The 27,037-nt window shown below is 40.0% G+C and overlaps 1 protein-coding gene across 14 annotated transcripts in view; it reads right to left on the bottom strand.

The window, feature by feature from the left end:
• PCNX1 (pecanex 1) overlaps positions 1–26,452 on the bottom strand; it is a 94,797-nt gene extending 68,345 nt beyond the window's left edge. For 3 of the 14 annotated variants that reach the window (XM_075754252.1, XM_075754259.1, XM_075754253.1), the window contains exons 1-6: positions 25,050–25,424; positions 16,874–17,082; positions 10,730–10,835; positions 7,645–7,690; positions 6,657–6,746; positions 3,296–4,996 (exon numbers count right to left, since the gene is read on the bottom strand). In XM_075754252.1, coding sequence (XP_075610367.1) covers positions 3,296–4,996; positions 6,657–6,746; positions 7,645–7,690; positions 10,730–10,835; positions 16,874–17,082; positions 25,050–25,202 — 2,305 coding nt within the window. In that variant the 5' untranslated portion in view covers positions 25,203–25,424. Of the gene's footprint in view, positions 1–3,295; positions 4,997–6,656; positions 6,747–7,644; positions 7,691–10,729; positions 10,836–15,046; positions 15,104–16,873; positions 17,083–24,678; positions 24,811–25,049; positions 25,425–26,305 lie in introns of those variants that run through there. The other 11 variants (XM_075754255.1, XM_075754260.1, XM_075754258.1 and 8 more) reach the window with 10 other exon arrangements.
• Between the last annotated feature and the right edge of the window lie 585 nt (positions 26,453–27,037).

The raw sequence follows: 27,037 nt of genomic DNA, 5'->3' as shown, positions 1-27,037 counted from the left end.
AGTAACAAAGGTGGTATTTCCAAAATATCACTAGACATCTAGGCAAACTTTTACAGATCTAAACAACTACATCTAACCAAAACCCATCAATTCACTAGCTACTTTTAGAGGCTGAGTAGTTAAACAAGGATAACAACTATTGTAAGACATCTTCCACTTTTTTGTTGTACATCCACCACATGTATTTAATTACAGAATTTTCAAATGTTGTTTGTCTGCATTTTAATGAACTGCAATTTCTATTCAAATGCACAAGTTATCTTGTAAGAAATGAGTCATTCACCACTTCCTGGCATAAGAAGATAGAAATGAAACTGCTAAGTTGTAGTTGCTGAAGTAAAATATGTACAAGTTTGTATAGCATCCTGCTTAGTAAAAGATTACTAAAGGCCATATCCATTATGAAACACTTTTTAGCAGTTACACAAACAAGTAAGAATGTACTTTTTTAGTTCCCTCCCTAAAGATAAAGATTTAAGACATATTTGAAAAATATGAAAGCTGCTCACTGAAAAAGAAGATGTGGCATTAATACCAGTCTTTTGGTTATCCAGCATGCATCTGTTAATTATTTGTTTCTGAAGAGTTATCATAAACAATCACAGAAATTTAAAAATATTTATATAAAATTATAAAATAATCCTTTCAGCAGGAGGTTCAACCAGACAACTTCTAAAAGTCTGGATGAAATCCCATCCAACCAATGGATGAATCTTATGAAAATGTGTACCAAGTTCATTCTTTAATTCATCTGCTACATATAAAAAAACCAACTTCTTAATTTTGTCAAATAATTTCTATACAAATACACACATATGATGCATATTTATATTACACATGTATGACTGTAAAAACACTCCCAAAAGCTGAAGACAACTCAATAGTGGGAAATACTGAATATACAGCAACTTAGAATCTAAAAAATCAAAACATTTTCTCTGATTACTATTAGTCACAGGTAAGAAATAAGAAAGCAATGATTAAAAGATACAGCTGTTACAAAAGTCATAATATAAGCTATAAATTTGGGAAGAAAAACCCAACCAAAAAAAACCACACAAGAGAAAAACCAGTAGAAACAAAGGACATGAAGGAATTACTCAGATTGGTCATGAACAGGTAAATTCAAAATAATTACTGACTTGATGCTAGACATAACTGTATAAATATTTAAGTAATGCTAAAGAAAAGGTACATTTTTGTTCTACTATGACAATCATTTCTTAGAATCATAATGGGAATATTTCCTATTCTATTGGTAATAGGAACCATAAACTACAGCAAGCATTTATTAATCATATGATGAACCTGAATCCAAATAGCTTTTGAAGTCAGCCTGAAACCCATGGGTAAGTAATACTTGGGTGCTCACCATTCATTAAGAATACTAACTTCAAAATTACCATTATCTAAACAAAACTGAAAGTGGAAACTAAATAGTTTGGCAAGAATGACAGCAAGACTTCCCTGCTTTAGCTGCTATGGATTTGGATCTTTAAGATTGCTTTTAAATGTGTTAGGGTTGGTCTTCCCCACCATTTCACTCTTTAAAAGAGCAATAAAGATATTTGGCAATATACAGTCATCACACATCGATTCTTTCCCACTACTGATGACTGGTGAGTACATGTATAGTCTGACATGTTCTCTAAGGTAAGGTATATTAATTCTCCTTTGCATGTAAGGAGAGAACAGTTTTAAGCTGTAATAACACAAACCAAAATGAAGTTAAATCTTGTGCTAAGGAGAGCATAGAGTCCAAATGGTAAATACATAAAGCAGATATTTTATTAGTAAAATTACCCTCAGACATAAAGAGGAGCTGTCACTTTAACAAGGCATACTAAGAATGTGTGTCAAGTGCTCAGCTTGCAGGGTTAGTACTAAAAGAGCAACCTCTTCCATCGAAGCTACTGCATAGCTCTGTGTATACTGGTACTTTCGGTCTTTCTGTTATTCCTAGTAACAAATATATATGCATCTAAATAGGTCTGAACTAATTGTGAACCAAACTTGATCAGTAATCAGTAACACTTTCCCTACCTCCCAAAATTAATTGTACTGATTTTTAGAGTTTGCTCTTATGTCGGTGTCAGGAGGGATGGGGAACTATTGGTCATATCTCCTCTCATTTTGAGTTGCAAGTCTCTCCTTTTAAGATGGAGGAGTCACTATACTTTGCTTTGGCAGATTAAATAACAAGAACAGTTAATTTGCTACAATTTCTTAAAAATATGTGTTTATCTGAAGTACAATTTTATGAAGCATTTGTGTGCTTAGCTAACAAGATCTAGATTATCTGGTTAGGTATTCCCCTCAAACAATCCCAAAGGTCAGCCTGAGGTAGTTAGCAATCCCATACTGCTCTGAAAATGTACTTTAAACCCACTTATCTTCCATGACACAAAAAGCTTTCTAGTTAAGGCAGTCAATATGGGTAACCAAGAAAAAAAAAAAAACTAAAACATCATTATAAGTGATAAAAAACTATTAAGAGCTCCAATTATATTTTTTAAATGCCCCTCTTAATCTATATTAATACCAGCAACTACAGGTAAGCTTAGTACTCACATTACACCAAGCAAAGTAGTAGTTATAGAAAGTAAGAGCAAACTACATTCCTCTCTCCAGCACAGGAAAGTTAATTGTGTTCTCATTATGAGGACAGAAAAAAATCCCACAATCCCCAAAGTAAACAACACCGTCTAGCCAACAATAGCAAGGCTAAGCAAAAATCAAATCCCTAGGAGAATTCAGCTTAATAACTAGACCATCTAAGAATGACCAATTCAAGGCAACATGGTAAGGGTTTGGGGTTGTTTGGTTTTTTTGATATCACCTCAAGCCATGCCAGAGAGTTCACCTAAAAGGCAGCAGTAACTTCAAACAATCACTTCCATTTTCCAAGTTTTCTAAACTGAGCAATCTTTCAAACAAAATAGTCTTTCTTATATTGTTAACTTTTTAAATAGTACACATAATTTGAAGTTTGAGTAATACAATGAAGCAGGTCTGATTTGATCATGATTAATATTTTTAAGATACAGCTCTGCTTAACAAAGACTGCCAGTTACAAACCCGTAACACCTCTACCTATAGATTTCATAATGTTTGTTTGAATTCAACTCCCATTTCTGTAGATCTTCCAAGATGTTATGAAGGAAATGCTTTGTCAGTTTTACTAGGCAAGAATGAAGAAACAGGAAGACGCTTAGGGATAGCTGTAACTTCAGTCATAGATACCAGACTCACTAACACAATACAGCAAGGTACTTCTGGCAGGTCATTTACTTACCTCCACTTGCTGATTCTTGCTCTTCCCCTTCAGGAAACGTAGCCTGGCTTGGTAAGCTATTCCTAGAACGAGTGACTGACTCTAAGTGTGAAGCCCTTCCCAACAGAGATAGCTCATCTAGCACCTCTCCTTCTTTGGCTTCCAAATCAGATTTTGAAGTGGTTAACTGTTTTATGTTACCTGGTGCCATTAAACTATTTGGGTCATTTAAACAAGCTACAGTACCACTGTCCAGGCTTAATACTCTGGCACGATTCTTGGCACTGTTTGTGCTAGAAGTCCGACGTGTAGACCGTTTTTTGCTAATTCCTTCAGAGCTTACGTGGGTTTTGTGAGCATTTTCAGGGTCTGTGCCCCCACGTTCTTTAGAAACATATTTGGTCTTTAGAGCACTGTACTTTCCCTCAGGAGACTGGCATGAATGGGAGGTGGTGCTGGAAGAGCTATCACTGCTGAACTGGTGAGCTGACTGCATACTTGATGTCCTGCTCAAGTCACTTTGATCACTGGAGTCCTCATCGTGACAAAACACAGCACTGTGAGGTTTAGTACCAGATACAGCTCGGAAGGAAACATATTCCCTGTGCCGACTTGAATCAAAACTACTAGCCCGCTTTTTTCCTGTCCTTCTACGGCTGGACTTGTGGGTAGAGGCTGTTCGATGTATTAAACTAGAAGATTTTGGTCGAACATCTCCTTCTTTTTGTTTTCCACTTGTTTCTTTAGAAGCTCTTGAATCTACTAGCACAGCTAGTTTCTCACTCGGCTCATCTCTTTGTTCAGCAGCCTTCCCAGGTGGCCTGTCAGCTTGCGTAGTCAATTCATTGGCATGCGGGTTCTTATTGGCCTCTTCTGAAGCAGAGGCCCCAAGACCTTTCTGACTGTGCATCTCTTCAGATGCGTTAGAACCCTTTACCTCTTGACCACCACTGTTAGTGCTCACTTCCACAGCAGTCCTTTCACTACTAGTCCTTTTGTCAGTAGTAGAACTACTGTCATCCTCTGAGTCAACACCGCAGTCCCTTTTCTTACCATCCTTTTTCTCTTCTCTAGGAGACTCCTCCTCGTGTTCTGACAACACACTTTCTATATGCGTTGAGCTAGTATGTTCACTTTTATAGCTACTGATGGTACTGTTAGTGTCACGATCAGTCCCACTGCAGTAGCTTTCTGTTGAACCACTGCTTCTTGTACTCAGGCTTCTCAGACTGTCCACACTTTTGTCTGCTTTCAAGGATTTGCTCTTCCCACTCTTAGCCAATGGTTGAGGGCTGCTACTTTTCAGAATGTCATCTAATTGAAAAACTCCTGAAATGCAAGAGTTCTCAGCCAAGGACTCTCTGGATCCAGAAGGGGGTTTGGAAGCTTCTAACTCACTGACAGGATCTAGTCCTCGTCTTTGCTGATAGAGAGGGAAGTCATTTAGTGAAGCATCTGGAAAAGCGACAGCAGAGCTAGAAGTCCTTGGTACACCTCGTGGTCTATGATCCTTCCTATAGGAGTGAGAATGCAGAGTTACAAGCGAAGCTACTTCTGTGTCACACGCACTGGTTTTAGACTGGTCCACAAGCTGGTTGTTCGAGAGGCACACTTTGTCACTGTTGTCTCTTGGCAAATCCTGTCCAGAGGATAATGAAGGTTGGATGGAGACAAACGAGTCATTCGACACCAGACGAAAAAGCTTCCGATCAGTTGCCAAATCTGTTTAAGTACACATTTAAAGATATTCATGTAGAATGTTCATGTAAGTTATACAATCTGCTTTACAACTGCTTGTTTATATCAGATAAAGTAAACTGACAAATCCATTTGCAACTACTATGCATCACATTACCATTTAAAAGATTTCCTACCATCTGGGCAAACCTGACAGAGGTTTTATAAAAAAGAAACATCAACACCTGCTTAATCTTAGCAGGTAGTAAAAGACAACACAATTCTGACAAGTCCCCCACCTCCTCCACTGCTCATGTGTCTCAGACTTAACATTTTTATGTACCCCAAGATTTCTTAATTATAAAAGGGTATCCTGCCTTTTATTTCCTACATGCAGCAAACTGTTTCACAGCCTTTAAAATTATTAAAGAAAATAGAGTAAACTCCATTAACTTTGAAGTCACAACCTACCCACCCCCACCCCCCAAAAAAAAAAAAGAAATTAAAAAAATCACCTTTTGTACCAGATACCAAGCCAGCTCACAGTTAGCAAGGATGCAGGCACCGGCAGATGTCTATTGGTACTACAATGAAACTCCCTACAAAGTTACCAAGTTTTACTACCTCAAACTAGTACTGCTAAAGCAAATCATGAGGATTTGCTGTTAGGTCTTGGTCAGAAAAATTGCTTCTGTTACCCATCACAAGCAGTCCCCTGTAAAAACGTCCACCTGCAGGTGGTATTGAAAGTCAGGCTACTTTCCCTTTTGGCATTGCCACTAAAAATAGAAGATCTGGAGGCCAAGTTACTACAATTGCTAAATTTTTGTAGAGTGTATTTGCATATGCGTAACTTCAAGACACTTCACACACAGTTCAGTTACTCAGCTGAAAGTAGTAGAACCCTGCTGCCTATTACAACAGCATGGCCACCTGTAATCCTCTATTTTAAACATACTTTCTGCACTAAATCACAACATAGTAACTGAAAGGAACCCATCAGTCAGATTAGATGGGCGAAAATGAACTGTAGTATTCCCAGGGTTAGCTTCCTGCTAATCATCAGGTACTTAAAAATCAGCAAACAAAAGACTTCCCTACAGTTTTATGCTCTGTTTTAGTCTGAGCAGATTTTTTCCTGGCAACGAAGCTAAATGAAAAATGAGATCCAAAACAAAATTGGACAGCTGAAGAGTACAAACTAGCAGTTTCCTTACATAGTAGGAAAAAAACAATTACAAAACTGATAGCTTACATATTAGAAGCAGTCTATATCTCCAGAAACGCAGGATTATTTACTTTACAGAAAAGCATGCCTGATTTTTAAAAAAAAAAAATTATTTGGCTGTACTGGAAAGTAAAGCAAATTAGTCTACATTGAATTCCATGAATCCCAGGCCACTTTCAGTATGGGAGATCATCCAGATATGTGCAAGCTAGCTATCTTTCAGCAGTAAGGAGACAGTAAATATTTATTACCTGCTGGAAGATGCCAGAGCAAGAAACACACAGCCAAAGAATAAAGTTAAAAAGTATTCAACCTATGTATCCCAGGAACTTAGCGTAATTAAGAAAAGAAACAGAGAGCTTCAAGATACCCTTTCTTAGAGTCTATCAACAAATTGCATTAATTTATTCAGCATGTTAAGCAAAGGGTCTTTGGTAACAAAATACCATGTTCAATATGCAGAAGAAGAAATTTTACCTTGTTCTTCACTCCCTTCTTTACATAGGCTAGAACTCTGGCCAAGACTTAAACTGATATCATCAGAGGTCTTGGCAGTGTCACTATCTCCTGTGAATTTTAAGAAAGAAGAGTACTAGTGCTCAAAGTATTAACACATACTTCTACATACACTGCAGATTTCTCACCTGTCATGAAAGACTGTTGCTTTTATTTTCTCATTTGAAGGTAAATAATAATAATAACAACAAGTAACACAAGATTTCTCTTATCTACTCTATTTCTTTATTTTGTATATAAGAAAGTTTATTCAACTACACAGATCTTCCATGACAAACTGGAAAAGTATCTTACACAGAACCCAATGGAAATAAATATTTTTTTCTTAAAGATATATCTACTTGAATAATCCTTTTTGCATGGCTGCCAATAAAAATGAGGGGTAGATTGTAACAAAATACTTGTAAAGATAAAAAAGGCAAGGAGAGATCAGGAAGGTGACAAATATTCACATCTCATTTTCTTTTGTCTTATTTTTGGCTTAATAAATTTACAAGATAGCAACTTTGCATATTACAAATAATGTATCTTTTCATCTCCGGAGTTCACAAGGGCTCTCCTGGACAATACTTTTGCTAGATGCCAAGCAACTAAAAGTAATCAAGTCATTGAAATTCAATAGCAGAAGGTTGATCGGTTGCATGGAACTCAAAATAGTAAGGAAAGCCCACTCAAACCAACCCCTTGGCTCTGCATTTATAAGCAAAAAACCCTTGTTGGTACATGGAAAACAGAGCATGGATTCCAGGATATTCTCTCCTACTGTTTTAGGCACATAATTTGCAACTCCAAGGAAGATTTCTTCCAATTAGTAAATGCTGTACCTACCTAGCTCACAAAAAAGTTTTGAAGATGAGTAAGGTAGACAGTATTTAGAAACAACATAGTAAACACTAGTGATTTAAAGTGCTACTGCAAGGTAATTTTAAGTAGTAGTCAAAAATCTCACCTTTGATGGTTGCTGCTGTTCCCAGACGAGATAACCCAGATCCAACCTAGAAACAGGAGGGGAGGGGGGGAAGCGCTGTAAACTTTCAGAAATTATCCAACTGTTGTTTCCTATTACTGCAATACATATATTCGCCTATACATGTAAAGGAGATTTTGAAAAGCACAAAAGCATTCAATAGCACAGTGCTCTAAAATCCTTTCTGACTCAGAGTGTTTCTACTGCAAACATAGATGACAAGGCATCTAATTATGCATCCAACTTTATCACTGCATTATTCGGTTTTATAACCAATGTACGTGGAGATTTTACTGTGCTGATTTTAAAGTTTCTAATCTAGGAATTTTCCTTGAAAATACTTAATGTGGAAACAAATTACTAGTGTGGTAGTACACTAATAACTGCTGTTGTAAAGCTGAATGTTTAATAGAGGGATCACAGGTGCCTAAAATGCTTAAAGAAAACACCATGTTAATATAAAACTTATCCATTCAACATAGCAAACACCAAACTGCTCTCATCAGAAAAGATACATATTTTTACCAGGGTTAGTTTTCAGGTCTGTCAGAGTTGATCCAATGACCAGGTAACTACAAGAACCTAAGCACTAGTACATGGAAAGTGGCAGCAGCATGAACAGGGGATGTGGCAGCTGCCCACTGGTAGCTGAATAAATTTAAATCAATTTAACCTAATCATTTTATTGTATCTTATTCCTCCCTTTCATTCCTGCAAATGCAATTTTTCTTTTGAAGACAGTTTCCTAGTACACAGATTACAGTTACCTCAAAGCAAGTAAACTGGTTAGTGGAAGACTGTGCAGTATTCCTTGATCTATTCTTGGATATTAGTTACAATCATATTTCAAGTTTACAGTATCTGCTTTTCAGTCACGTTCAACGGCCAATCAGCAGTCATGTACCTCCTCCTATGAAAACTAGCTAGCTGTTTAGGTTTGCAGCCTGCTTTTACTACATACATCCTGTAATCTGTAGCAGATTATTTTGCAGAGGTGCTAAGGAGAATTTACTCTTTCCTTCAAGAATATTGTCAATATCACCTCTCTCAAAGAACTCCAAACAGCACAGAAAAATGCATGTGTCAAATAATTAAACCATTCAGAAATAAGATAGGAGAAAAGCACTAAAAGGGAAAATCTGAACACAAGATACACATAAATGATGGCAATTTGACTTCGCTATATACTTATTATGATGCTGTTTTTCAAAAATCCCTAGTTCAAATGACTCTGGGGAAGAGCATAATTCTACTAGTTTTTCTCTGTAAGCACAGCAAATTTAAGGTAATCTGAATATGTGCGCAGATTTTATTCAGCCATACTACAGAAGAACAAAGGTTTTGCTACGTGTAATGCAAAAAAGCAGCTGGAGCTTGTTTAATGCATTTTCTTTACTATGCTGTCACTCACACTTTTAGTTAGTCATTTTGCCATGTTTCAACTTCAGTAGCATGCCTTGCTGAATACAAATACATCAGCATGGGAAAGCTATTTCACACAAAAAAAATGAACAGAACTCAGATGCTTACTGCTCACATACCCTTTTCATGCTGCAAATTCAATCACAGGGGACTACTGAGCACTAATTTTATCAGTATAGACACATTTTAAACACTATACTTCCTTTCACAGTAGCTTTAACTGTGTTATATTGTCAGCATTAAAGCACACAGGAAAGAACACAGAGCTTCTTCACATGCTTTAATATTAAAACTGTTATGTTTGGAATAGCTTTTTTTTCCCCCCCAAAGACCAGTCAAAGAAACATGATCCCCAGCCTAGTTCTATCTTCCTACATGGACCATCACTACCTATTCCTTTGAATACTACCAAATACCTTCTGTCTCCAAAGGAAAAAAATCTCTTAGAGTACCTACGCTGTATAACAGAGCATTATTCAGATAAAACACCAATATTAGCATAACATTGCACTACAATATATACTACTTGCTCAGAAAGCTAATTAGAAGGACTTGATACTATAATACCACACCAAGGATTTCCACATCATTCAAAAATATCTTCTGTATCTTTAATATGATGCTGCATTGCTAACTGTCAACATAACCTTCCAGTCTGGCTAGTCAAGCTACTTGTTCCCATGAAGAGTTGTTAAAAGAAAGATGCCACGACTGGCTAAACATCACAAGCCAAATAGAAGGAACAGCACAAGCAGCGCTATGGAAGTTGAGTTCGTAAATCTAGCAGACATAAGGAAACAGAACAACTTCCCTAGTGAAATTACAAGGCAACTAGAGCATAATGAAGTTGCATTAAAATCTAATAAAGCCAAGTTCTTCAGCACTTCCATCTGGTGCATGGCAGCCCCCATTTATTGCTTTCTTCCCACTCCTGTTGCAGTATCAAAATAGCAAAGATTTTGCAGCAGTCATCCAAAAATAAACAGTTTTAATCTTTCCATTTCTACCAGCTTATCTTGGTTTGTACTTTAGCAAATTAGCATTTTTTACTGCAGAATCTTAACTATCAGGAATAATAAATAACTTTCAGAAAGCTACTTAGCATTGCAAGAGAATCAACAGTGGGCACGTTCTAAGAAGACTTAACAGAAGCCTCCTCAAACTCAGCACAACTGCCAATTAAGCAACTAAACAACAGATCAAACAAAATTAAGGGAGAAAAACAAATATAGAACATACGGGTGAAGTTACACCTTAAGTTATCTAACAGCTCACTGATACAAAATGGAAGAGAAAAACCCGCCACAGTGGGTCTTGGTACTTATCTGACCATGCTCTGAGCCATTTTGATTTACTAAATCAGAAGACAGCTAACTGAGCAAAAGGGATAACTTTCTGATGGGACAGTAGGTTGCCTTATAAAATCCAGCCATTCCTAAAACAAACACAAGATGGGATGGGCAAGAGCCAAGCAGCTGGGAGAGTGCAATGCCACCCTAATAAAGCAGTAAGAAATACAGAAAGGTAAGTTGTTTATCCTAATACAATAGAAAAACCCATAAAATAATAAAATCAGCAAAGATTACTCTACAGATTGCAAAACCATCAGTACTAAAGCAACAACTGGAGTAGCTTTAATTCTTACCTGGTTGTTTGGATCTATCCCAGCATAAGAATTGCGTGAACTACAGCCAACAGGGGGAGTTGCTTCTCGTATGAACTCTGACATCTCAATCCCTCCACCAGGGTCACTGAGAGAAACAGAAAACAGAAGGGGGGAAAAAAAAAAAAAAAAAGAACGATAATGTCCCAGTTAAACAGAAGTTGGTCTGTCTATGCTGAGTGCGGATTCAAAACAATTTTTCCCTTTTCAAATATCAGGGACTCAAATATATCCCAGTATCTCAGATGAATACTGCCCATTTGACACAGGAAGCTCAGTCAGAGCTGGAGCACTCTATACACTGTCAGAGAAGCTGCTGCCTTGGTAAAGTCCACTGTCACCAGCCAACACACACCGTTAAGACTTAGGAGCTACGAGACACTTTGAAATGCTGACATTTGAAATTCTCTCTGTCTATACATACACACATGTAACTGTTGGATCATCTGTCCAACTATAATACCCAGAAGTCAATCGATAGAAAAAGTACTAAATAGAACTCTTTCAGAGAGCAGAGAAAGGACTCCAGATCTTTTCCTTACACTGGATCTGGAAGCAAAAGCAAGGATGGGTTAACCAAGAAAGCTACACGCTGTCAGTAAAAGTTATAGGAAAGGCAGAAACATACAGGGACACGGTATCTCTCTCAGGGATGCAAGCCACTTTTTTCTACCAGAAAATAACTTCCCTTCAGATAATTTACAGGCCCTACCAAAAAATATTTTGAGGTACAATATACATATATTAAGTCCTCATGATTTCACCCTCTCAGGATTAGTAAGTATTGGTTTGAAAGTATTTTGTAGATCAACATCACCAAATTGTAATTCAACACAATTCAGCTTGTCCAAAGGAGGTATTTATGAAACAAAAGTAAGTTGGACCTGTTCATTGGGACAACAGAGCGTGAAATGAGTTGGGGACTACAACTCAGGGATCCAACCTAGCACTGTGTGTTAATTGCAAAGAGGGAAAAATTGAGGCATCTTTTTTCTTCTCCCAATACAGTTCTCTTCAACCATCTTGATCCAGGAGACTTCTGAACAGAAGTAACTGCAGTGCAATTTGACACTGACACTCTCTGCTCCTTCCCAAAGATAAACAGCTGCTTACCAACAATGATTCAGAGCTGTGACAAGTCCACTCCAACATTTTGCTGGAGAAAGAACATAGACACAATCCTTCTCCAGCTGGACTAAAGAAACTAAAGATGAAGCCCTCCCAGAGAAGGGGACAGAAATGGACAGAAGCACTGCAGGACTTACTTGATAGACAGCTAGTCTCATAGAAAAGTCTCATGCAGTAAGACCAACACCTAATAATTTTTGTAATATATGGACATCAACCTAGGATGCTACAAACTGTGGACTAAAGGACCTGAAACATCCTTCATTCTGCAGCATGACATTTCAAGCTGTTGTCATCTCAGAGTGGTATAAAGGTACAACCTTCAGAAACGTTCTAGATCATATAAGAGGCCCCTGAACTTTCCTACATCCACAAGATGACCAAAAGAAAAAAACCCTCGTTTAAAGTTCAGAATATATTGTTTCAGTAAAAATAAGCTGAACTAAGAGACAACCAGCCATAAGTTAGCAGAACAAATATGGTCCAACTCCAGACATAAGCATGCTTTTATTGATGGGCATTTAGAGAGTCCCTTCTGACCCGATATTATTGGTTATGTTAAGGCAGAACCAGATAAAGAAGAAGGAAAAAAAAAATATACAGAATTCAGCTTCAATAATGTCAACCAGCTTTAGCCAAAGTATTCCTTATGTAAGCATTTTAAGAACACATAAGGACATAACATGACGTTAAAGACTAAACTGAAAAATTACCACTTAATGTTTAAGTTCAGCATACATTATGATGACAACTGAAGATGTAACATAGAACACCTTTCACAAAAAGATGAAGTTCCTTTCCTGTTTGAATAGTTCATTCAGAAACACTGCATATGATTAAATTATGTCCTATGAAGTAGAAAAATAAGTCAATGTGAATAAGCTGTCATGCATACAACTGGGTAGTTTGCCAGAGTGGGAGAAGGAGGCGATTTTATCTAAAAGTGAACTAACAGATACCAGCATAAGCAACAATACAATCCAACACCACCACTCTGCTCACAGCTGCTATATTCTGTGACAGCCCACACAAACTAGTGGATTAACAAAAGCTAGTAACAAACAAAGTCTGCAGGAACAAGCAGGAAGTACAGATTTTTAGGATTAATCATTGTATGTATAAGGATTTGGACTACAACAGCACGTAGAATCCTTTAGGAGCAATTTTCTGCTAGTGGTGTGGCCATTCCTTTTGTGGCCATTCCTTTCTGCTATTAAGTTCTACAATCCCTTTCTTACAGTTTGTGGACTTCATACCTTAGAGCAAACTCTATGCTTTTCAGTTTGCAAACAAAAAGTTACTACACAAATTGAGAAGACTGAATAAATTATGTCCAGGTACCTGCAACAGAGACTGCCATGGAAGAGGCATTCAGAGACTGCACAAAACAAATTAAAACTAGTATTTCTAATTATTAGTAACTGTCCTATCTAAAATTACTATCCGCAGCTATATTACATCAGCATGTTGGAGACTAACCAAAAGTCTGGAGAAACTCTAAGTCTACATAAATTCAGAAGTTTCAAACCTGACTTAGGCTGATTGACTAAAGAAACCTGATATGTGGACTAGAACTTCCACACAGAATTTGGAACGAGCGATTTTGATTTCAGGACAAAGCAGAGGAAGAATTCTATTCTTTTTGTTTGAACACCTCCTTCTGTACTTAATTTCCAACTAAAATAGCATGATAACTAGTCAGAAGGCTGCTCCCAAAACACAGAAGGACCATAGCATGTGCTGCAAATGCCAGACCACACCAGTTTCAAGTAATAAGAGAAGCTTTCTTTAAAGCTTGAATCACTAATTGTAGAGTCAAAAAGGCAAAAGAACTCCAAGCCCAAGAACAGGCCTACCAGCCACAAAAAAAAACCTGCAAGGAGAAGAAATTGCAAAGGTAGAGCAAGAGTTATAGTGATTACACTTTTTTTTTCTTTCTCTTGCTCACACTTGTTTAAGTAGACTGTACGTAACTCAAATATGCAATATTGTCAGTTTTATTTTGCAGGAGAAGTATACATGAAACTCATGTAGCATCATGATTACAGCTCACCCATGCTGATGGAGACTGGGGACAAGAGCATCACCAGGTTAATGCTTTACGATACTTTGAACCATAATAGTCAGTGACACAAGAAACAAGCTGTATTCATATCCCCAAAAGCACAACTGACTTCAGTGTTTTAATGTATCTATGTGGGTTCACTGATACCCAAAGATTACACTTCCACTGTTCCTTCTACCTTTTATGTGAGATTAAGAGCCTGTATCCCCATTACTTGTTTTCATGAAACCTCACAGGACCATTACTAACATCACCTCCTTAAGTATGAAAGCAGCAACTGCTTTAGAAACTACAGAAGACCATTCCGATTCCTATCTCTAAATTAAGACTAGCTTCTTTCAAAAATACTAACTAGAGAATTTGAGCTTTATAAAGAGGATGAGGAAATACAAACACAGCATTTCCGAGGAAACAGTAAGTTGTTCTTTGCTTAAGCATGCCAAAGTTCTATGAAAACATTAAAACCTATCAGAGTTTGATGCCATTCACAAACCAATGTGAACCGAAGATAAGCGAGCTGTTCACGTAAACCTACAAACAGCACAGAATTTTTGTCAGGTATCTGAAAGTACCACTTTGCAAGTGAACATCTTCAGAAAGAAAGAACAGTAGTTCTTAGAAGCTAAACAGAATTCTGAACATAACTTTCGAACAGAAACCAAACTATTGCTTAATCCTTCCAAAATACTAATGTTCATATCTAAAATGGTCCTGGGGGGAGAGAGAGTAAAAACTCAAGGACAGCTTTGCACACTATACTGTATATCTATTTATTTGGTATCACATGCTGTAGCCTAAGCTATCAAAACTAATATTCTGACTATGCAAATATTTAAGGTAGTATATCTGCTTAGATCTTCCCTACATCCACCTTATGCTAGGGGAGCAGAGTTTTAAAAAAAAAAAAAAAACCAAACAAAAACCCCTCTGCATACACAGTTTCTTCAGAGACAGGTTTTTTATTAGTTTTCTGATTTAACTTACTAAAGAGGTGACAGCTTAATATTAAACACTCACTCTACATCCCCTCTACTGGTTTGAATGTTATCCCAGAGTTCTTGTAAGCTTCCAGGCAAAGATTAGTATATACTGTACATCCCACTTACCAAAAAGTAACTCCGTAATTTCTGCATTGACCTTGTTCCCAGTTCTAGTTAAGAGACCTGAAAGTGGGAACAAGGATCATATAAAAGTTAATGAAACTTTAGTTGGCAAGCAGGACACACAGCATCAAACTAACCTCTACTTCTGAGCTCACAAATGCTTATAACGTAGTAACTTGTCCCACGTCAAGTGCTCCTTAGACAAAACACAACTTCTGAAACATCCAGAAGTAATTCACAACACTAATAGAAGTCGCTTGCCAAGTCGGCTACTGTTTTGGAAGCAAAAGCTACATGGCTTAAAAAAAAAAAAAAAAAAAAAATGAAGCTAAGGATCACAGCTAAGATGTGTTAGCAAGGCTGCATTGAAACAGAACAGACCACTATTTACTTCCATGAATTTTATTAAGCAGAATAAGCATTAATATACATTTAGGCAAGCACTCTGCCAAAATAGCTCAATACAGTTTCAGTAAGGTATATGGTGATCTAAATGGAGTCACAATTAAAATCAGCAGGTTCAGTTACCAAAGACAACATGGAAAAAGGGTCAGGTTAGTAAAAGATTGATACAAGAAGTTACTGTATATCAACTTTAAAGGAATCCAAGACATTGTTTTTGCTAACAATAAACTCCCTGAGCTGACAGCAGACACAGAAGAATTTAAGACCCATCTCATGAGAAGCTACCCCATATGTGCAATAAAGTCCTTTTACTTCTAGACTGAGCATTTTGAAGAGCATGGCTTTAACACTTCCTTTCTTTAAGCATCCTAATAAACAGACTTAAGAGGCTTCTTTCAACTGCATTTCCTTATAGCATGTGTCTCCATTTAAAAGTTTCAGGGGCATTGTTTGGTTTTGTGTTTTTTTTTTTCTTTTCAATAAAACACATACAACCTTTTAGGAGTCAGTGTGGGCATACTAATTGCCTCACTTTGAAAACTATTCATGGCTACTAGTACCAGAAACTCATAGACAAGATAAAGGTCTTATTTAAAAGTTAACAACTCAAGGTTGATTTATTTAGTGCAGTCTAATTCTTTAGATGGCCCCAATTATCTGGAGCCAGGCAGAGGCTTTGATAATAGAACTCCACAGTCTGATCAGACTGGTTAGGCTGGCCTTGTTGATGAGTCATCTTTTGCTCTTCTTTCTCCAAATAGTCTAGTCAGAGGATGAAAACCTCTTGTGGTTTTTTTTTTTATGTTGGTGACAGCAAAGAAAAAGATCCACGGAAAGGAATCACCTCCTATTGACAGTACTTCAGTATCATCACCTTCATTACTGAGCTGAGCAATTCCAGACTTTCCAAGTTCACAGGACCGTGTTCTCCTGAAGTAAGACACTGACTGGAGTCAAGCATTATAGCTGACTCCTGCTTTTGCAAAACTAAGCAAAACAAAACCCAATCAGACATTTAGTGATAAAAGACTTTGCATGTAGTATGTGGTCTTTGACAGCAAGATTTTTAGAACTAAGTCTACTGCTGAAATAAGATTACTTGTACTGGTTGTATTCATTAAGTATTTAGTGGCCTAATCAGCACACATTTTCCATGCTATTGTTTCAGTGCTTCCAGCATTTTCAATATTGTTCTGGAACTCCTTTGGGGGAGAAACCAGGAAATTAACTTGAATCCATCATTTCAAACCTAATACATAAATAAGTCTGCTTTTAAAGACCAAACTTAAACAGTCTTTCAGAACTACAGAGGTCTGCATCCATATTCCTCGGTGTTTATTTCAACCACTATTCCAGTTACACATCTGATGAAGACAGGACTGTTTATCATTTGAAGCAGTATACAAACATCAGCAGACACCTTACCTGGGCCCATTGCTGTCTTTCCTTTTGGCTGAAACACCGCTTTGTTCTGGTTTTGCACCTCTGTCCATATGCTCACTGGCATTCCTCTCCACAATTTCTCCCTCATCCAGTGCCCTGTGCAAACGGTAATTCACCATCTTCAAAACGATAAAGAGAGCTGCTATCACCGGGCAGTACACAGCTACTATCATCATGGAAGAAGGAAGGGCCTTTCAAAAGAGAGCAAGAAAGAGTTAATGAACACAATGTCAAACATTCATAGGAATACGTAAACTTATCTAAACTTTAACAGTTTCTTTCATACAGAAAATATCGATCATACCAAATAGCCGATGAAGGTCTAAATGCACACCCCTATAGTCAAACTGTGTACGCATATTGTTAGAAATCTAACAAGACAGATAAAAGTCCGATTACAACATATCAAAGCACTTTACAGCACGCTAAGTAGACCTATCACTGGAGTTTGAGAACGAAATTAAACTCTTGTTCTCTTTTTCCAGGCTACTGGAATGCAAGACCTAGACTAGGAAACCTAGAGCTAGCCTGATTTTTTTATGTCACACCCAATATTTTTGATTAGTTATCAATAAAGATGGGAACATTGTAACCAACTTGAAAATTAAACTAAGCACAGGCTATGACCTTACTTCAGGGCTAGTACACAGCATCAAGTCCATTTTGAAAAAACTGATGTGAGTTTCACAGCATGGTGGATGGGAGAAAACCCGCTCAACTACCCAACATAGATGTTTTGACGTCACTTGTCAGCTTCCAACAGCTGCTCTTGCACGACAAGATACTTATCAGTTACAAAAGCCCACTTTCTCCCTACCTGCATACAAAAAAAGGCTGTTTGCATTTGCAGCTCATACATTTGAGCCGTAGTCCACAAAAACCTGCAAGACCACATGCTGCAAAGATTATTTGTGCTGGACCATTACATGCCCATGGCAAGGCAGCCAATGCAGATGTTCTGAAGAGAATTTTTCAGCTGTGTCAAAGGTGGCCAGAAGCCACATGAAAAACCTCAGTCCTGAATTCAACTTTTGAAATTCCACCGAGTTAAGACTTCCCATGCAATTTTTGCTGAGGCCCATAAAGCTTTTACAGATCAATCACTTCAACCACAGATACTGATTAAGTGTGGCCTAATTTAAAAGAAGTGTTCAGAGTACTAGTTAAACTTCATATTTCGCTTCAAGGCTTTCACCCTTCTAATTCACCTTTTATTCATATTTATAATTTTGCCATTTCCCTAGGCAGTCACTAAATTAAATATTAACTCTTAGTCTTCATCCACAAACAGACCACTTTCCTTACAAAATGAACAAGAGTCTGTGTTCTCAAATATTTTGCTGCATCACTATCCTTTACCCCACTGATGGTTTAGTTCAATATAAAATTTGAACAGCCATAAATATATACACACACACACACATATACACATGACAGTCAGAATTAAACAGCATTTGTTACCCAGCACGAACATTAATTTAGTAGATGAGAAGAACAAGTGAACTGTCTTTTTAGATCTCCTAGCCTAAGGAGAATTCTAGTTTGTTTCGTACACCTAGTCTTCCTCCCTATGCAGGCCATTGTAAGAGAAGAGTCTTTATGGAGATCAAAGCCCCATGCACGTCTTGCAGAATCAAAAAGGGAACGTGACTGGAGAATAAGATAGAGAGCCCTCTATCTACACATAAAGCTAGCTTTAGTCATTTAAAAGAGATTTGATTACAACATTAATATTTCCACATATTAGTCGCAGAAGAACTAGCAGTGCTTGTCACACAATTTAAGCCATGACTGTAGCAAAAACACTGTTTAAAGAGATCTCCAAATACAAAATATTGTATTAATAAAGAGGATAAAAGAATAAACATGTCTAAATATTGTATTGTCTGTTGACTTCAGAACAAAACCAATCCTTAATCTGGCTGCTCACTTTCTGGCAGTAAGCTGAAACAAATAATCAATGCAACATTTCTAAAGCAAAACAAGTATAAATAATTGAGGCAGGTTACTTATTAGGATTCTTTTCTTAAAGAGATCAAGTTTAACCTACCTTTTCCTCCAAATCACATCAACACCTAAGCTGAGATATCCTAACTTATATTTTGCATGCTGAGCTGGACCCTAATGGACAGGAAGATTCAATTACCAAGCAAAACCTCAGGAGGAGAAAAAGGAAACAAAGCTATTTAAAAACAGCATCAGTAAGCAACCAGGAGCCACAATGCTACTAGTAGCATCCATACAATCCCTGAAGCAATGTTACAAGGGTTTCCTCAAAAAAATTTGGTGCTTCTGCTTACAAAAACTTCAGAGGCAGATAGGTTCCTGTAGGCAAGGGCAAGCCCGCTAACTGGCAAAACCTACGAGCTTCCTCCACCTACTAAGTAGTCTGCTACTCAATCACAAACACAACTTCAACTGTCCTCTCATTTACAAGTACCTGGTGTTCAGAAGCCATTACCAGGTGACAAAAGCTAGAGTAAGTCAATAGAAGGCATGCTTTTCTATTCAGTTTCTCCCCTCCACTCCATCAGCAGTGAGGCCACACAGCCTATCCAGTTTATCTCATGGAATGCAAAATCTACACATCCTGTTCTGCAAAGGAAAGCTTTAAGAACAAGTGGGGAAAGAACTAAAACACCTCACATAGCTTGCAGCAAACCCAATAAAGAATGAAAGGGTGCTTTTTCCTCACATCTTGTTTCCACTGGATTGCAGAAAGCTAAAAATAAGAGAAATTAACTCACTACTGTTCACTCTTTGCATTCATTAGTGGTTATTCCTCTCTGGATAGGGCATATAGCCTGGGAATATAAGAAATTTTAGCATGTCTGGCATCCTCTGCTGTCTGATTATACTTTACATTAAGTCTCATGCTGCGGTACAGCAGTGCTACCCATGGTACCAGCAACTCACCTGGATTCCAGCCTCAAGAGGAACAGTGACTGCAACCCAATCTAAACTGCTGGGGCCTTCTCTATTTTTCTTTGCCCCACTCAGAAGCCTTCAACTTCCATTTGGGGTCTTCTCTCCACAAGCCAAGGCAAGTTAAAGTGAGATTAGTATTTTAAACTATGCTTGACATTTTAACACATTTGAGGAAAGACAAGTCTCTCACCAGCATAATTGAGCATTCTATACAATACCATCTTCAAGATTGGAATACAAATCTAAGTCCTACAAATTTGCAGCTAGATCTCCTTTCAGTTCTTTTTGCAAGTACTAAAGCATTTTTATTGGGCACAACAGACTAAAAACCTCAGGTTAGAGCTTGTTAGGAGACACCAGCTGGCTACAAGTCTGTAGCTAGAATAGCATTTCAGAGAACATCCCATTTTACTGCACATCTCTAGTCACTTCCATTACCACCAAAAGAAAACATACACTGAACAGCAGTAGTCACAACTGAAGCTCTTGTAGGAGAGAAGAAAGAGCTAGACATGACCATACAAAAACTGCCTGCTTTAATTACATTCTGTTGAAAACTTCAGTCATCTAATGGCTGAACAAACCCAATGATTAGATAAACTCCTAGCTGAAAGTATTTCCCTAAATCTTAAAGGGAAGTTAAGATGGAGGGGGAGGGGAAAGGCACTGATTTTCTACCACCTTTCCCTCAGGAGTTACTTTTCAAATTTAAACCTTTCAGGACAACTTATGAAATCCATACTATACATGTAGACAAAGGTGAAGTGCAGAAACACACAGCTGAGAAGTGGGACTGTCTCTTCTGGAAGGTGCTGGCTGTAGGTCAGCTCAGTTGTATCACAGCACACCTTTTGTGAAAAAGTGGGTAGAAAAAGCTTTAAGCACTCCTAGATTCCAGTGGTCAACCTACAACAGAAAAGAAGCCTCAGACCATTAGTTAAGGACTAAATTATTCCCATTTGAACTACAAAGGTCACTGTATCTTGATTCAACTTTTCAAATACATAAGTGGCAGGAACCAGAGGGAATTTCATTGATCACAGGCTGTGCTGCACACTTATGAAGAAACAAAGACCATATGGATCTTACCTAATCACATCTAGCTTTAGCTACACACTACAGATGCAATGACGCTTCCAGATTCTTTTCAAAAAGAGATGTGTAGGTGTTACCTGTTGAGAACATTCATAGGAAAGTCTCCCAACCCAAACTGGATTGCAAGTCCTTACGTAAAAGTGATATCAATCAAACATTCATTAAGCAGTAATAGTTGTCTTGTAAAACGCTTTCAAGTTCAAGCATTTTGAGGCCAGCATTTTATAGAAACATTCAAACTGGAGAAGAGGAAAGATCAAGAAACAGCAGATGTAATTTTGTCACCACTTTTTGTTTATGAACAGCCAGAGCCCTTAAGAACCGCTGTTATCGGGAAGCACATTCAGTTACAAGTTACCTAGTTTTTGACTGAAACCTCAAGGTGTGCAAAGGAAACTTGGGTAGCCAGGAAACTAGAGGTGGCTTACAGCAACGCGGGATACCAGGGATTCTCATCACACATCCAACTTCGAGTACTTAAACTCCTAGTTCAAGAAACAGCACCAATTTCAGAAACTTCATTGGAAAAAGACTTTCACATGAAACTACTCTTCTATGACCTACTTCTTTAACTACGTATACAAGTCAGAAAATCAAGTGCCTATTAAGTGAACTGTTGTCTAAATGAGCTTGACTTTGACAGACAAGTTCTGTAGGTACATGCGAGCCCATCACCCCAAGCAAGGTATAGCCCTGGCTTCTCTTCAGTCACTGGCAAAGTTCCCTGAGCACTGGAGCCAAGATTTCACCCCCTCCTGTGCAGGTGGTGGGGCTGAAACAGCATTCCGACTAGGGGAAGTGCTTTGGCAGCCTCCCCTCTTCCCCTCCCCCTTGAAACACTGATGCCTAACATTGGCCTCTGCATTTAGGGTATTTTTTTCCAGCTCTACCACTATATTGTGCAACCTAGTTGTACAGTTTTCCATATTGTAGCATATTTTCTTCTCTCAACTTGAGGTTTGGAATAGAGGAAAAACAAGGATCAGCTCTTATGACAGATGTGCAGATCAACAAACACAGTTGGGTCTGTTACTGAATACAAATATCCAAACAGGATAGATTTAACTAGTCTAGAAAGCAGTATTTTTGTATGCATACTGCCAAGCCACAGATCCACTCGAGCAGACATTTCTCTTCCTCTGTACCCTAATTCCTTCATTATCTGCACTTTTATTTTTGCCACGTTTCTGACAAGGACAGGTTAAGCGTATAAATACACATAAGAAAAAGAAAAGTAACTGGATCTGTAATACAGGTGCATTTATGTATATGCCTGTCTCTTCTCCTTCACACAGGGTACAGGCCTCGCTTTCCTGTACTTAAGCTCAGAAAGCAGACGAGGGACCAAGGAAGAAAGGCTAGCTGAATTCTACCGCTGATTTCTTCAGTTGGTTTGCACCAGGCATTAAATTCATCGACCCTAACAGCACTGGCAAGCACATGCAAAGAAACACACAGATTTATGGTATTACTTGCTGACCACAACCATCACCAGATTCCATTCTGAAAATACAGGATCAATAGAAGGAACGCACAGACTAAAGATTAGAAACCTTGGGTACAATAAACCAAGTCTTTAAGCAGTAAGTGTATCTAAATTACCATATCCAAAAGAGATTAAGTGTTCCATTCCTGTTGGGTGTTAAACAACATCTGAAAAAAGTTATTAGCTTACTGTAAAATGCATTCAGCCTTGAGAGCCTGCTACAGGCAAAGTTCTTAGGGGATCCTTTTGCCTTTGTTGCTACAAAACAACTGAGGAATAACTACAGTTATTGCTGCCTCAGTGCATCAAAGCAACACTACGATCTTGGAATTCCTTATGTGAGGAAGTTTTTAAGTAATATAAAACCTGCCAGCATTCTAGGTCTTTCTATATACCTTGTTTTTTAAACACACAGGGTTGTCTGCCAGCAACAAGTCATTTGAAGCTAGCTTAGAAACTCCCTCCTACACATCAGTGAGCCATGTTCAGAATTCAGATTACAATTACCTAAGACTTTTTAAGCAAGTTCTGCTTATTTACGTATGTCCAACAGCAATGCAACATTTACTGCTTTATATTCTGAAAAAGAGCTCAAGAGATGCTAAGATGACCATCGTGATTCTGCCTGTTTAGTTTATGTCTAGACAACACTTAAACTGCAGAGGGTGGAAAGAGGGAAAACAGCCAAATATGATTCAATCTGTTTTAACTTGTGACTAATCTCCCTACTTATTCTCAGGGAAGTTGGCACTTGTTGTTGCATCTCTAACTTGTCCAGAGCTATGAAGCAAGAGAATTTCTCTGACCTCAACAAAACCCGAAGCAGCTTGCTTTTGCCTGTCTTTTCCCTTTGCACAGGAAAAGAAAAAAAAAAGTTCAACCAACACTGAAGTTTACCCCGTAGCATGGGCAATTGAAGCTTAAACTGCTGCCTTAAGAGCAGTAGGAGACTCAAATGCTGGTCCAGATTCACCATTTGTCAAAAGACCTATGTACAATACAGATCAGCCCCCCTGCGCATGCAGGATATAGCTCACCACACCTTTATGAACAGCTTTCTCAGCAAGGCAGTACTAATTGAATAGACTATTCTGTCAAAGCACAAGAGCAGTACTTCTTTAAAAAACCAAAAAAAACTAGGTTTGAGACCAAAAAAGAATCTCCTCTTCCCATATTCAATGAGACTCTGAATAGATACAGCTTCACAGTTGTTACAGAGAGGATCTGCTTAGTTGAAAGTTTATCTAGCTGTTGTCACATTAACTTTCTTTTTAAAAGCAGTCTGTCTCAGCCTGCAGTTTCCTTGCCAGCAGTCTAAAGTTTTCAAACAAAAAGCCTTGGAGCTATCTTTTCCAAGACACAGTAATACAAATTAAAAACCTAACTATTCAGGGCTGTAATCTCTTTCACATTAGCTATTTCTTAGTATGAAGTGCCTCATACTGCAATCCTACAAATTGCTTTTTAACAAAGTAAATGCCTGACCCCAGAGCACTCAGTCTCTGCAACTGCATTCACATAGGGTTTTTTTTTCCTCCAAGGTGTCATTCACTAACTCATACTTTTTCACAATGCAGTTTCTACTTTAAGTTGTCACAGCATCTGGACAGGGCAGACTGGAAAATTACATTCTACCTCATAAGCTCAAAACTAGTCACAACACACCCAGTATGATCACACCTTTCTACTGAGAAATCTGAAGTGAAATATCAGTATTTCATAATTAACACACAACTTGGAAAGAAAAGCACTGGTCAACAGGAAACTGCCTCCCCTCTCTCATAAGGGATCACACCTCTCCTATATTTGTTTCCAAGTCCAAATGTCAAGGAAGTTTCCAGGTTTAAAGGTTAGTATTTTCACAGCTCCGACTGAAGCGTCAGATACAGAGATACACTCAACAGGAATTCTCCCAAACCAAGTATACTACAGCCTGAACACAAACAAAAACGCCAAAGTAACTTTTTGTCAATAACACACACAGTCTAGATACACTACCAGCCAGCACACACCACGCTACAGCCAAATAACCTTCTAGGTTTATTTGAAGCACATCCCTCCCTCAGTCTCAAAAGTCAAAAGAGAAAGTGATAGAACTGCCAGCCAGAAATCCTGGCTAGATCTGACCGCTTCTACAGAAACCGTGTTTTTTCCTCGACTACCAGCAGATCTGCAGCAGAAACTAGTAGAGTCATGCCCAATTTTTAAGGAAGCTAAACTGAAAAAGGCAGGCAAAGTGCCAGCGACTGAAGCCCTGCCGCGCCCCGCTCGCACCCACCCGCATCTTTCCCATAACAGCTCCGTGCTTCCGAAACGCCGCAGCCTCAGCCGTATGCCGGGCCGCCTGCATCGCGGCTGCCGGGCCTCCCGTGGGCCACCGCTCCCAGCGGTTCTCGACCGGAGAAAGCCGCGGGCAGGCGGGCCTCGGGGCGCCCCTACCCGGGGCAGCCCAGCAGCGCGCAGGCAGCGCCGCGGGCAGGGGGCGCCCGTGCGACGGCCCCGGCCCCGCGGCCCTTCCCGCCCCCCCCCCCCCCCCCCCCGGGCCTCCCCGCCGCCGCCGCCGCTGCTGAGGCGGGCGGCCCCCCGCAAGGCCCGCCCGCCCTGAGGCCCACGCCGACACCGTTCCGCCGGGCGCCGGCCTGCGCTCACCATGTAGAGGGTGAAGGGGAAGCCGAGCAAGAAGAGCCACAGGTAGAGGTGCAGCGCATTGACCCCAGCGCCCTGGTGCGGGTCCTGGTACCAGCCGCCGCTCAGCGCCGCCCACACGCCCTGGCGCAGGATCTGCAGCACCTGGGAGCCCATGGCGGCCCCGCTCCGCCGAGCCGGCCCCGCTCTATCCGCCCTGCGAGCCCGGGCAGAGCCGCGCGCCACCCGCGCTCCGCGACAGCCCGCACGGCCGCAGCCGCCGCCGCCGCCTCCCCAGCAACGCCGCCGCCATCTTATGTCCGGGCCCTGGGCCGGCCGCCCGCCCCCGCGCCGCCGATAGACCGGCAGCCCTTGCGGCAGGGGACGCCCGCCCCGCACTCTGTCGCCGGGGAGGGACAGCGCTGCGGGGGCGCCTGCTACTGCGCCTGCGCGCGGCCTCCCCGCTGTCCCCGCCTCTCCCGAGGCGGGCAGAGGCGCCGTCAGCGCCCCCTGGCGGCGCGGTGCTGGGCGGGAGAGCTGCGGCCGCGGGCCCTAATCCCCATCGGGGCTCAAAGCCCACCCACCGGGTGGCGGCAGGCCGAGGGCTGCCCGGAGTACCGAGGCTAAACGTGTGTCCCGGTCACCGAGGCGGGTTCATACCTACGGCCTGGCCAGGATGGCTTTCGGGGCTTATGCCGTGTCAGGATACTCCTAGAAAATGGAGGGAGGCACAACCACCGCAAAGGGCTTTTCCTTCCCCTTCCTCAGGGCCTTACTCCTGGCGAGGTGCGGCCTCTTCCCCTTGAGGCAGGGCAGGAGGACATTCTTCCATCCTGTACTTTAATTATTTCAAATTAAAGCAAGATAGCAACCTCGCTGGTTTTGGAGTCCTTCCATGTAGTGTCAGTACATGATTTTACAAACCCCTTTGTGTCTTGTCCCCACCGCAGGGTTTGGTTTGTTGCTTTCAGCACATACAAAGCCAGAATCACCTGGATTTATTAGGAGAACACAACAGAGCAGGCCATGGGTATACCATGAGTCTCACAGATTTAGGTCTCAGCTTCCACATTCACCTATTTTTACAGAAAGTCACCAGTTCTCATCACATCCCAGCTGTCCAAGCTTTTCCCTTAGACAAGCACATCCCAAAAGTCAGGTGTCAGACGGGAAAGGACAGAGCAGAGAAGCTTTGAGGGTGCTGTCAAGCAGGGGAAAGGGGAGGGAAGTGTCTTCCTCCAAACGCTATGAGTAACGCTGAGGACCCCTCATTACATTACCTGACTTTCCAGTCCCATTAGGGGAACAGTAGCTTTGAGGGCGCACTACGATACCATCGCTGCGGTGACAAGGATCCCACGTATGTTCTGTCCTGAAACCAAGTTACTGTCCCACTCCAGCAGAAAGGAGACGGGGGAACAGCAGCACCGCCTGGGTCTCTGCTGCGGAGGAATTGCAGGAATGAAATAACCCAAGCACTCAGTCATGACTCACGATGAGCATGCATTTGGGCTGGTGTTTTCAAGAGGCTGCGTTAATGCCACAGTCTCCACAGTGTTTTTCTCCCCAACAGTTAGCGAACCAATGGCAGCATTTGGCTATTCTTGGAAAACCAGAAGACAGAAGTGACTGACTCAAAGCAGATGTACATGATCTATTTTTTGTTTCCCCAGTGGGAAAGTAGGGAGAAGGGATGGACACAAAACCCCAACCATGATGGCTCTCTCCCCCCAGTATAAACAAACCATTTTTAACTTTATTGTTTCAGATAGCTCCTTTGCAAAATACTGTTAGCAGGGTTATGTTTGAAAATGCACTTTTTTTTGTCACTCTGTCAAACAGGATTGAGATATGAAAGGAAAAAAAAGGGCACAAGGGGGGGGGGGGAGGGGGAAGAGAGATAGAAAAAAAAAAAACCCAGAGAAAACCCTACAGAGGATTAGCATGAATGGGGAGGGGGAATTGCCTTTATCCTTTTGGGATAAAGCCAAGCATGAAAGCATGACAAGCCT

This window comes from Balearica regulorum, chromosome 5, assembly GCF_011004875.1.
Source record: "Balearica regulorum gibbericeps isolate bBalReg1 chromosome 5, bBalReg1.pri, whole genome shotgun sequence".
NCBI classification, from domain to species: Eukaryota; Metazoa; Chordata; class Aves; order Gruiformes; family Gruidae; genus Balearica; species Balearica regulorum.
The sequence above is the reverse complement of the archived record's forward strand: the minus strand, read 5'-3'. Positions and strand labels throughout refer to the sequence as shown.